General features: G+C 29.2%; 2 protein-coding genes across 2 annotated transcripts; both read left to right on the top strand.

Moving 5' to 3' along the window:
- Positions 1 to 6,737: 6,737 nt before the first annotated feature.
- Positions 6,738 to 7,911, top strand: LOC136227799 (uncharacterized). Its single transcript, XM_066016553.1, has 5 exons — positions 6,738 to 6,809; positions 6,943 to 7,056; positions 7,161 to 7,337; positions 7,440 to 7,684; positions 7,767 to 7,911. Exons 2-5 carry the CDS (start codon positions 6,948 to 6,950, stop codon positions 7,890 to 7,892), a joined length of 657 nt encoding a protein of 218 aa, XP_065872625.1. The 5' UTR covers positions 6,738 to 6,809; positions 6,943 to 6,947; the 3' UTR covers positions 7,893 to 7,911.
- LOC136227800 (uncharacterized) lies at positions 7,909 to 8,900 on the top strand. Its single transcript, XM_066016554.1, has 4 exons — positions 7,909 to 7,977; positions 8,056 to 8,148; positions 8,280 to 8,423; positions 8,538 to 8,900. The coding sequence occupies exons 1-4, from the start codon at positions 7,921 to 7,923 to the stop codon at positions 8,715 to 8,717; spliced, it is 474 nt and encodes a 157-aa protein (XP_065872626.1). The 5' UTR covers positions 7,909 to 7,920; the 3' UTR covers positions 8,718 to 8,900.
- The last annotated feature ends 3,990 nt before the right edge of the window (positions 8,901 to 12,890 follow it).

The raw sequence follows: 12,890 nt of genomic DNA on the forward strand, positions 1-12,890 counted from the left end.
CTAACAAATATATATTTTTCATCTCCTCAACTCCTCCAAATATATGTTTTAATAATTTAATATGACTTAATTGAGTTCCTTTATTCATTCATACAAGTTACTCGTTTTTGTTTAATTATTAATAAAAAAAGTCCTCTTTAATTATTAATTTATAAAATTTATCCAAAACTTTTAATTTAAACCTGAAAATATTAAATTAAGCCAAATATATATTTATAATATCCAATTAATTAAAACTCTATATATTATAATCTATACCGGAATATAAAGTTTGAAACTTTCGAACACGGTCGTAACATATGGTGATATATTTTAGTATGATATATTTTATACAATATTTCTACAATTAAATTAATTAAGAGTGTACATTTAATTCTTGTAGTTCATTCTGAATTAGATATGACTCTTTAAGATAATCTAAATTTATATTATGTTATTTAATTGATTCATGGTATATAAATATAGTTTTTAATAGATCTACACTATTATCTACAATAAATAATAATCTTAATCAATAAATCTTAGCTAGATAGGATCGAAACAAGATTAAAACGGCGATAAAATAAGAAATCACGTAGAAATCTAATATAGGTAGAAGTACTTACATGCGACTATTTGATAGGCATAACACGTATGCGACAGAGGAGCGGAGGATTCAGTAGTTCCAAGAGGAGAAATAGGTTTCCGTACTGAGGTTGAGGATGCTGTTGATGGTGTTGGTGATCAACAACACCAGCTGCTCTTTTCGTTCTTTTCTCAGCTTCTTCCGATTTTTGAAATTAATGTTGTCCATAGGGTGCTGACAAATTTAGATCCATAAATTCAGAGAGCATCAATCAACAATCTTCTATGATATTGCAATGCACTTGATCGATGAAGTTATGGATTTTTTTCTAATAGGCGAAATCCAAGAACAGAAGTTAGTAGTAGCAGCTAAAGAAACAGAGGAATATGAACAGTTAATGAACTTTTCTGTATTTCATTGGAACGATGGAGATAGAGCTGGTTTTGAAGAGGTTACAGATAAGTGGTTGACAACATAAAACATAAAGATATCTAAGATATCCAAGATACAAAGAATATTGACTAGTTCCAAATACAAGATATTATCCTAACAATATTATTATTAATAATTCTAAATATAATGGAGCTATGGACATGAAAACGAGTATTATGTGTAAGATTTACCATAATGACCAGTTAAAAAATAGGATACATGATCTACAGATGAAATTGAATTTTTTTTTAATCCAATTATAATTGGCTTTGTAAAAGTACAAGCTATACAATCCACCTGGAATATAATATAGTATAGTTGGAAAAGTATCAGGAAGTCTTGTTAGGAAGTATAATTGGAAAAGGATTAAAAAGTATTAGGAAGTAGTTCAGCAAAAAAAAAAGTATTAGGAAGTATAAAATCTTAGGAAGTATATTTATTGTTATTTTAATTAATAAAATTCTAATTTTTTTATTGTTTTTTAAGAGTACGGATTGAAACCCACAACATTTAAATTTTTTTTTTGAATAACATTTAAATTTTTTAGATATGTAAATTAAGTATTTTTTTATTGGGATAAAATGCAAAAATACTCCTAACGTTTACAATCAGGAGAAATTTTACCCCTAACATCTTAAATAGAGCAATTGTATCGGCAGTTAAGAGTAATTTTACCCTTAAACTTAACAAATTGGATCAATTTAAAAAATTATTCATCAAATTGTTTTCTCGGTCATGAATCTTATCATCTACGTTTCACATGTTCGCCATTTTATCAAACATTAATAACAGATCATAAACATATAATTAAAAGTGAATTTTTTACCAAAAAAAAAAAGTGAATTTTTTATTCTTAAATATTAAAAAATATACCGTTTTTTATACGAGTTGGACAAAAAAAATTCAAATAATTCGCCAAATTTATAAATATTAATCTCTAATTCTATTATTAAAAACACAGAAAATATGAAATGTTTTTTTTTTAAACTAACTAAGATGCAATTGGTCTAGAAGAAGAAACAAAATGTATGTGTTTTATAATAATGTATGAAATTGACTCAACGGCGAACATTAGGAGTAAAATTGCACTATTTTAGACATTAAAGATAAAATTGCTCTTGGATGCCAACATTATGGGTAAAATTACAATATTTTAGACATTAGGGATAAAATTGCTATTGGATGCCAATATTATGGGTAAAATTAAACTATTTTAGATGTTAGGGATAAATTTCTCTTGGATGCCGACATTATAGGTCAAATTTGGTTGATAATAATAGGCGTAATGCAAATAATCTATGCAGCTTCAACATCTCTTAGTCAACGAAATTTAAAAAAAAGAATAGCCTATTCTTCTGTATCTCATATGGGTTTCATAATTATAGGAATTTGCTCTATAAGTGATATGGGACTCAATGGAGCCATTTTACAAATTCTATCACATGGCTTTATTGGTGCTGCACTTTTTTTCTTGGCAGGAACTGGTTATGATAGAATACGTCGTCTTTATCTTGACGAAATGGGCGGAATGTGTGATACTTGGCTACCCTAAACTAGGGAATAGAAAAGAATACACCAATCCTATAGATCCTTAGGGTTGCGCTTATCCCCTCCACTTGTACTTGTAAATAGAGTGAAAACTCACTGAGCTTTCCAACTCCGCTGCTACCCTGACTCTCTCTCGTTGGTCGTCTTGAAAAAAATCCCCATACACTGGTCAATTGAGTGGAAAACTTCCATTAGTCAGTAAAGCTACCTGTGTTCGGTACCCCTACCCTTACAGTCTAGAGGTCAAAGGAATCGGTTTTTGAGCTTGATTTTGAAGCGTAGTTTTCCACTCTATTTTCAACTATATATAGTTGAGCTGGAATAAAAACCTCGGGTAGGCTACTACGTTTTTTCTTTTTGATTGATTTATTTATTCCTTTTCTACATGCAGACGAACAAAACTTACATTTAGAAAAAAATGTTTTCTTTTATCCAAAATGGGACTGCCTTTTTTTATGTTATTCCCATTGACAATTTCTGTATTTATATGAATATCGTTTTCAATTTGTAAATTGAAAGAAATTCGAATTCTTAATTCTCTACGAAACTATTTTAGACATTAATGGTAAAATTGATCCTAGATGTAAACGTTACATGGTATTTTTGCACCTTATCCCATTTTTATTTTATATTTAGCATAGATGGATATTACATTTAAGGGATAAATAATCTCCTAGGATACAACAAAAACATGAGTCGAACTATAATCATGTGATATCAAACGAATATAAACTCTTCAAGTAGCACCTAAGAAATCCGAACCAGCATCAGGGGAAAAGAAACATGTGGCGCCTCTATAGCCAAATTGGACAATACGACTTGGTATTTAGGAAAATCGAATTGGGATGTCTCGAAAGACCTAATCAAGAATCCATCTGTTGCAGCAATCACACTTGATCTCGTGACTCTCAAGCCACGGTATCTAGGCGCACATTCATATATCAACAGGTGCCACGTGGAAAATCCCGCTCTTTCACCCATAACTATCTCCTACATATATATGCCACATATTCCTCATACCCTAAAGGGTGCTTCCTCCTACTAGTACAAGTCCCTCAGAACAGAGACGACCATTAGCTTCAAACATATGTGAGAGTTCTTCACCGACCACTTCGTAACATGAAAATCGAGATCAGAAACTTCCAAACTGCTTGGCAGTCGGAAGCATAGTTTCTAGTCGTAGACGTCAGCCTACTATATAATGTGCTAGTAGGACAACCTTCCTGTCAGACTCGAGCGGTCATTTGTCCATTCGGCACCTGTCATGACAATTTTGCACGTCCAAGGGAATGACCATCGCCCATGGAGATCAATCAGTAGCCCAACAAATGTACATAACATCACTCAAAATGAAGTCATCGGAAGCCGAGCCCATTAAGGAAGAGCGTGAAAGGGGTGAGTCGGTCAGGATTCTAGAATCCGTCTATTGTCACAAGGTAAGTCGATGCAGATCTTAGAAGAAATTTCATCCAAACACTAAGCACAATGTTGAAGCGTTCGCCTAGTGCCCAAAAGACGTAGTCGGAGATATCCCCCAAAATAATTTCGTGTCAACTTTTTAACTCAATGGTAAGAAAAACTTAGATATTTTGCGTAATGGGCAATCACCTTTTTCTTAGTATTTATCGGCCTTTCACTAAGGTCGATAAACACTTTAGGTAATTTTCTTAGTTTTCTTCCTTGTTTGTTTTCTTGGAACTTTGACTCGTCACTTTGACGCGGGATTTTCACCAGATCAAGCTATAGTTACGAACATGTAGGTATAAAAATAGGGAATTCATGATCATTCATTTTATTTCTCCTTTTATCACCTTTTCGATTTCTTTCGCAGTTCTTACGTGAATCAAACACACTTATTTTTATTATATATTGGCTAGAATATATTATTATAAATTTTTGGGATAAGGTGTAAAAATACTCTTAACGTTTATAGTTAGGAGCAATTTTACCTTTAACGTCTAAAATGGTGCAATTATACCCCTAACATTAACAGCCAAAAACAATTTTACCCATGTCATTGACAAATTGGGTCAATTTGAGAAATAATTCATCAAACTGTCTTTTCGATCATGAATCTTGTCATCTACACTTCAAATGTGCGTCAATTTGATCATCATTAGTAACAGATCGCAAACATATGATTAGACGTGAAAAAATTAAAAAATGTATTGTCTTTTGTACGAGTTGAACAAAAAAAATTCCAAATATTTCACCAAATTTATAAATATTAATTTTCTATTTTATTATTAAATCACAAAAAAAAAATATAAATTTTTTTTAAAACTAACTGATATTCAATTGATACATAATAAGGCACGAATTAACTATGTTTTATAATAATATCTAAAATTGACCCTTCTTCCATACGTTAGGGGTAAAATTGCTCTTGGCTGGCAACGTTATGGCTAAAATTGCATCATTTTACACGTTAAGAGTAAAATTGTTCCTGAGTGTAAACATTAAGACTACAATTGTTTTGTAATATGTATATTTAAGTCCTGATCAATTTAATTTTTATTGATTAAGCCTTTGATTTTTAAATGGATACATTAAGCTCCTAACCAATTATTTTTTAACACATTAAGCCTCTAATCTTTTAAATGAAGACATTAATCCCCTTGATCATTTATTTTTTACACATTACACACTTTTTGGACGGTCCAGTTATGTGCGTGATTCAAACTCTATTTAGCACAAACATAATTGTTAGTATGTCATTGTTTTAACACGTCACATAGATTGTAATGTCAAATAGTCTTATAACTATTTTATTTTAGAGAAATTATATCCTAACAGTTTTACACATGCTAAACGAAGTTTGAATTATTTACATAATTGGTGCGTAAAATAAAAGCTTCACGTGTTTAAAAATAAAGTTGTTAATCAAGAATTACTATATTCATATAAGGAATATTTGGTTGAGTATTTTTTATATACGAATAGGAAAGGGAACTCTTAATTATACAATTTAGTTAAACAAAATAAATACTCAATTAAGAATCAAATTCACGTACTATTGGAATCATTCATTCCCACTTTTTACTCCATTAATCAATTTTGATTCCCCTCTTACCCATTAACACTCCATTAATCAATTATGATTCCCCTCTTACCCATTAACTGTTATTTGTTTTTTATAATAATATAATTAATTTCTGTTTTGTCCCTCCAATTACACTTTCATCGTGCTGGTATATATGGATAAGGATATCAAAAAATTATATATCTTAATTCATTTCTTATATCTGTAATTGTTATACATTATAATTGTTATTATATATTTCCTAAAAGAATTGTTATTATATATAAATCTTACTACTAAAGTTTCATGTAAATTAATGTAAAACAAATAAATAATTTTAAATAAAATCATATTCCAATATTAAAATGAAACATTGATAATAGTAATTATTTTTATTATTATCAGGGATAATGGTCAAATTTAACCCTGACCTTTTAAACGAAGTGGAGATTTACTTCTAACGTACGGAATTGTGCAAATGTAACTCTAACATTATCAAAAATTTGAAAACACTAGTTTGACTAAATCTGTACCATTTCGTACGTTAAGGCTAAAATGTAGCTACGATACACATTCAGATCTAAAAGTGGATCAAATAATATGATTTTTTAGGTCTAAAATTGGCTCAAATTTCTACTTTAGACTTTTAAGTATAATTTTTTAAATTAACGGTCCTTTATCTTTTATTTCATCTAGGGACCATAAAATGCCAGGACTGATCCTAATTGATCAAGGACTTAATTTATCTATTTTAAAGATTAAGGCTTAATCAATAAAAAATAAATTAGTCAGGAGCTTAAATACTCATTTACCTATTTTTGTTTACCAAAACGTTATTATATTTTAAATTGGAGAAAATCAAATGTTAATTTTAAAGAGAAGGACTTACTGCTTTTTTAGTTTTTAACACATTTCAACTTTTATATATATATATATATATATATAAAAGATAATATCAGCAAACAAACTATTAATTTGATAATTATAAAAAAAAAAAAAATTGACTAAGTCGTGCAGCACTTTATCACCATTATCACCAATGGATATTTCATAATTAATTTTTTTTAGATTCCCTCCAAAAAATAAACACTTAAAAATTAAATATTTATTATTTTCAATATCTAATATAAAAGATTTTAACAATTTATTTCAATTTTCTTTATTCCGGCGCAAAACTTCTCCTTTTCCTGTTTCTTCTTCTTCCATAATCAGATCCCTTTGTTGGTTACTGCTCTATTCCAGGTTTGTAGAAATTATGATTTTCATTTTTTTATTGAATCTTTCTTTAGTCTTTTATATTATTAGTTTACTTTTATCAAAACATATACAGATTATTTAATTTATTTCTCATTATTATTCTTGTCTTTCCATCTAGCAATTATGGCTCCGGGTCGTTCAAGAAAAAGTTCTTTGAGAATGGACCAAACACCTACAAGTGTCTCACAATCCAAAAAGAAATCTGGAAATTTACCAATTCCACCAAATGAAGGTTAGTATGTTTTCTAAATTCATGTAAATATAAATCCTTAAAAAATCCATGCGGTACAATAATTCTTTTTGTTTAGATTTAATCTTTATTTTAATCCAATATAGGTTTACAAAGTAATTTGCCCAATTCCGAAGCAAATGTTATTTTGCCACTTGATAGTGAAGTTCAATTGGAGTCATCAACGTTGAATTCAATTTCTGGAAATTTGTCAAGTCCACCAAATGACACAACATCAATTGCACCAAATAATACAACATCAATTGCATCAGAGGATAACAAAGGTTGGTTTATTATTATGAATTAATTACAATCTTTTCTTATTTCATATTTATTTGTTAATTACTTTATATTTGATAAAAATATAATAATTATTTTTTTCACAGGAGATAGTACCAAAAAAAGAGGGCGTGGTGTTGCTAGAGGTTTTGCAGTGAAAAATAGAATGAAAGAGGGCAACAAAATTGGAGGTGTTATCATAAATGAAGAACTGAATTTACCTGTTGGACCTGCTGAAAAAATATTCAAAATGGAAATTGGTATCCTCACTCGAATGTTAGCACCAATAAAAGTTTTTTATTGGAAAGATATGACTGAAGAACATAAAATACCAATTATGGAGAAGCTCCAGGTTAATACTCTTCCCATTTTTATTATTTTATTTATTTATTTTTAATATATTATAACTTAGAAATAAAATTGTATATCTACAGAATGAATTTGACATAGATGTAAAAGATCAACATACAAAGATGGTACTTGACCATATCATGGCTCGACGTTTCACAATCTATAAACATAGATGTCATTGTCACTACAAAAAAAATTTCCTCTCGTGAAGAAGCTCTTGCAAATCCTCCTAATGATATGAATTCAAGTGATTGGATTGCTTTATGTGAGCATTTTGAAAATGAGAAGTTCAAGGTACTCAATTAGTTTTTAATATTATCATCTAATTAGTTTTGCTTTATATGAATGACATTATAAAATACTTTTTGATAGACTCAAAGCATGGCAAATAAAGAAAATCGAAAAAAGATGAAAGTTCCGCACACCTCAGGTTCAAAATCTTACTGCCAGCGCATATATGAATTGGTAGGTACATTTAAATAATTTTATCATGAGAAATTTCTTAAATTCTGGATTCTTATTATATAAATAAAAATAGTTTATATGTATATAATTTTTTTTCTTGTGATTATTAATTAGAACAATTTTTAATTTAGGAAAATGAGAAACAACACAATGACGAGGATGTGGAAGAAACTCAAGAGGGAAGCAAAGATGAGCCTATTGAAATGAAGCTTTATTTTGAAATGCATCATAAGAAAGATAGCACATGGACTCATCCTCACGCTCAAGAAAACTATGTAAGTAATTTATTTAAATTTTTAAAACAATAGTAATATATTTATTCAACACTTTATTTATGTGTATTTAAAGTACTTGAACTGTTTAAATTGTATATATATATATATTTGTAGGAGCAAATGAAAGTTATTTTTGCACAAGCTGTGAATGATGGAAATGAAATTACTGGACCTCAAATTCTTGAAAAAGTTTTGAAATCAAAATTTGGTTATGTTCGTGTACTTGGATATGGCGTAAAACCAAAAAATAAAGCGTCAGAATTACAATCTCTCTTGCATGCTGAAAGAGCTTAATCTGAAAAACAAGTTGGTGAATTAACTAAGAAACTTCAAACTCAAGACGAGCAAATTAGTGAGTTGAGATCTTTGGTTGAAAGATTAATTGAAGAAAGAGTTTGATAAGGTAATATGTCTTTTTACTATTTTAAATGTTTTATTCATGTAAAATTTTATTCCACCAAAGTATTATATTTATGTATTTAATTATATTTTGAACCAGTGTTATATTAATTGTTTATAATTTTTAGGCCTAATACACAAATAACCCCCTGAACTTGTCCAAATGTTGCAACTGCCCCTCCAACTTTCAATTGTAACAACTTACTCCTCAAACTTATCCAATTGTAAAACATAACCCCTCAAACTTGTTCAATTGTAAAATAGAGCCCTAAATTACTGACACGGACTGCAATTGAAGAAACACGTGAAATACAAAAGCTGCAAACGCTCGTGGAATGTGATAATCAGATCTTTAGACCCAAAAAAATCAGTATTTAAGTAACCAAATCCTCAATTCTTCAACTTATTCTTCTTCTTTTTGTTATTGCTATTCGTTTTTTAGTGATTTATTGATTCTAAGTTTTAGGATATTATGCGGGTGAACATGTGTTTATGTGGAGAAATAGCTCCATTGAAGATTTCATAGCGTGATACGAATTCGGAGAAACATTTTTACGGTTGCTTCAAGTACGGGGTAAAAAAAAATCTTAATTTGGGGTTATGTTTTACAATTGGACAAGTTTGAGGGGTTATATTTTACAATTGCACAAGTTTGAGGGGTAAGTTGTTACAATTGAAAGTTGAGGGGGGCAGTTGCAACATTTGGACAAGTTTTGGGGGTTATTTGTGTATTAGGCCTAATTTTTATTTGGAGGTTGCAAAATACAGATGAAACTTCAATGCAGCTAATTTATTAGTTATATTTATTTTATTTTATTTTTGTTTTCGAATATTAAGCATTTTCATTTTAAAATATTATGGATTTTATATATTTTTAGTTTGTTTAATTTTGATGGATGATGATTTTTTAGTTAGTTGTTATTTTAGTTTTATGACACTTCTTATAGTTTCTTGTTAATAGTAGCTTATCATATAAAAAATATTAATTATTTTATTCATTAAAAGAATCATATAGTATCAATTGTAATAAAATTTATTACTACTTTTAAGACAAATATTATTCTCTCATCAAATTACAATTTGTAGTAAAACATAAAATTATGACAAAAAAAAATTTCACCAAATTAATTTACCATGTTATACAATTATGGAAAACAATATTCATCATAATAGTAAAATTATAATAAAATTCATTTCATAAAAAAATGAAATTATAGCAAATAATATTTTATTGCTATATTGAAGTTGTGACAAACTCTATTTTATGGTAATTGTTATTTTCTGACAACTTCTATTTTTTTACAAAATATAAATTGTGTAAAAAACAAATTTCCTTACAATATAAATTATGACAAATAAGTTTTCATCATAAATTTAAAGTTGTGATGACATTTATATTATCGGTATAAAAATATATAAAAAATAAGGTTTTCTCACAACTTATTATTGTGGCAAACTATATTTATCAAAATATTAATTTGTGATATATAATATTTTCTCACTTAAATAAAATTGTTACAAATTATTTACTCATACAAATAAGATTGAGACAATATTTATTTAGTCATAATATAACTATTGTGACAAACTTATATTATCAAAATATTAATTTATGATAAATAATATTTTCTCACGTAAATAAAATGCTTACAAATTATATTTCATCATAAAAATTATATTGAGACAATTTATATTTAATCATAACATAACTATTGTGACAAAGTTATATTATCAAAATATTAATTAGTGATAAATAATATTTTCTCACGTAAATAAAATTGTTACAAATTATGTTTCCTCATACAAATAAGATTGAGACAATATTTATTTAATCATAACATAGCTATTGTGACAGTGTAACATTTTCCTTACTATATTATTTAGTCACGATAAATCATATTTCACGGATATTTCAATTTAACATATTTTGACAAACAATTATATTATGATAAAGGATTTTGTCATAATAGCTAAATTAATGACAACTTATAGTTGTAACAATAAGTAGTAGTTTATTGTGAGGTAACACAAATTTGTCACTAAAAACATATTAAGACGAGTTTATTGTGACTAGGATTGTGACAAAATAATTTGTAACAAGAAGTTTCTTATGACAAAAATATGACTTATTTTGACAAATTAAATTGTCACAACAAGCTTGAATTCTTGTAGTGTGAGTATAAAACATTTACACCCAAAGGCACAAAAGTAGCCAATGTTGGGCTTTCGTCCTTTCCAAAGTTCATAAGGAGTTTTCTTGAGTATAGGTCTAACTAAAGCCCTATTCAGTATATAACATGCTGTGTGAACAACTTCACCCCAGAAATACTTTGGAAGCTTATTTTCGCTCAACATTGTCCTAGCAATTTCGACTATTGTTCTGTTCTTCCTTTCAACAACCCCATTTTGTTGAGGCGTCCTAGGAGCAGAAAAGTTATGGTTAATGCCACTGACTTCACAGAATTCATCAAACTGTTGGTTTTTGAATTCTCCGCCATTATCACTTCTAATATGAGCTACTCTTAGGCCTTTGTCATTTTCAAGCTTTTTAACCAATGTTGTGAACATCTCAAATGTTTCATCCTTACTACTCAACAAGATGATCCAAGTATACCGAGAGAAATCGTCTACAATGACTAAAGAAAATTTCTTACCGCCCAAGCTGAGTGGTTGGACAGGTCCGAAAAGGTCCAAGTGTAGTAATTCCAATGCTCTCTTGGTTGAGACAATATTTTTACTTTGGAAAGACTTTTTCGTTTGTTTACCTTGCTGACAAGCATTACATAATTGATCTTTTTCAAATTTCAATTTGGGCAGTCCCTCTGTTGGGGTTTAGTGTCCTATAGACAATTGTTCTAGGATACAAACTTAATGTAAATGAACTGTTCTTTATATCATTTGTTTAATGAGATATATGTTTTATAACTATATAAAGGCAATCCCTTTGAAGCACTAAATAAAGTCTAATAAAAGGAAATCCGTAAGTTTATTTAAAGTGATTATAAAGTGTTCATACAAGCATGAAGTGAGACAAAACTTTATAGTAAACTGATAAACTTAAAACCACCCCAAGTCAAGTGATATGTTTGGGATTGACATATCACTGTTGAGACTTGTATGTAACAATGTCTTCTGTCCGATAGAAAGCTGATCTCACAAGCTTCATATATACAGATATCTGGACAGTTACATAGATCCGATGAAACGTTGTTCATTAGGATTGGGGATCCGATTTGAGATAACAGGATGGGTAGATTCATCCTTGTCACTTGTTCATCTCATTGGTATTAATAGGTATAACTAATCCTCAGACTCAATGGAATATTAATTGGTATTCTGGATTACGGAATGTGATGCTTTGACTCTGGTGTAACACGATCCTTAATAGAGATGACGATGGGGTGTGAACAGTAGACGTTGGGTATCACAGGAAGTAATTGTGGAGTCGTTATATATTGGATTGAGCATTTATCGCTCCCGATAAATGGGAGATACATCCATGGATCGCTTGTGGAAGACTCGACTCTAAATCCTTGCAAGGTGATAGCTTAAGAGTAAGAAATACAGATTTCACTTAACCTATCTTTTTGAGTTGACTCGGCCTGTACAAGTAAAACGAACGTCTCGCTATATGTGACTTGACATCACCCATAGTCATAAGATTCAGTTCAAGGATGTAGTTGATAAAGGATCGAATTATACTGTAACTAATACGGAAAGGTTAACGACAGAATCAACCTGTCTTCTTATAGCTCTAGGGGAATGATTACGGACTTGCTAATCACATACTCTGTACATCATTCCGTTATGCAAAGATTAAATATAATTCTTTGAAAATTAATTTAATAACGTTGCATACGGCTAGAAGCAATAAGAACCTAATGGATCACACATAAGACTTGGAACCTAAAAGAGAGATAGATGTTAATTAATTGATAGAAGCCCAATTGAGTCCAATAAGACCCATGGACATAAGGGGATCGAAATTCATGTAGTGATATACATGAATAATTAATTTGATTTTGTTAATCCTAATTAGATTAGGAATATGAATTAAATTAATTAAGA

The sequence above is a fragment of the Euphorbia lathyris genome, chromosome 4 (assembly GCF_963576675.1).
Source record: "Euphorbia lathyris chromosome 4, ddEupLath1.1, whole genome shotgun sequence".
Classification (NCBI taxonomy): Eukaryota; Viridiplantae; Streptophyta; class Magnoliopsida; order Malpighiales; family Euphorbiaceae; genus Euphorbia; species Euphorbia lathyris.

Coding starts and splice junctions, on each gene's coding strand:
- LOC136227800 (XM_066016554.1), top strand. CDS start 7,921: ATGAATTCAAGTGATTGGATTGCTTTATGTGAGCATTTTGAAAATGAG. Junction 7,978..8,055: donor TTGAAAATGAGAAGTTCAAG/GTACTCAATTAG, acceptor ACTTTTTGATAG/ACTCAAAGCATGGCAAATAA. Junction 8,149..8,279: donor GCCAGCGCATATATGAATTG/GTAGGTACATTT, acceptor TTTTTAATTTAG/GAAAATGAGAAACAACACAA.
- LOC136227799 (XM_066016553.1), top strand. CDS start 6,948: ATGGCTCCGGGTCGTTCAAGAAAAAGTTCTTTGAGAATGGACCAAACA. Junction 7,338..7,439: donor TGCATCAGAGGATAACAAAG/GTTGGTTTATTA, acceptor TTTTTTTCACAG/GAGATAGTACCAAAAAAAGA. Junction 7,685..7,766: donor CAATTATGGAGAAGCTCCAG/GTTAATACTCTT, acceptor GTATATCTACAG/AATGAATTTGACATAGATGT.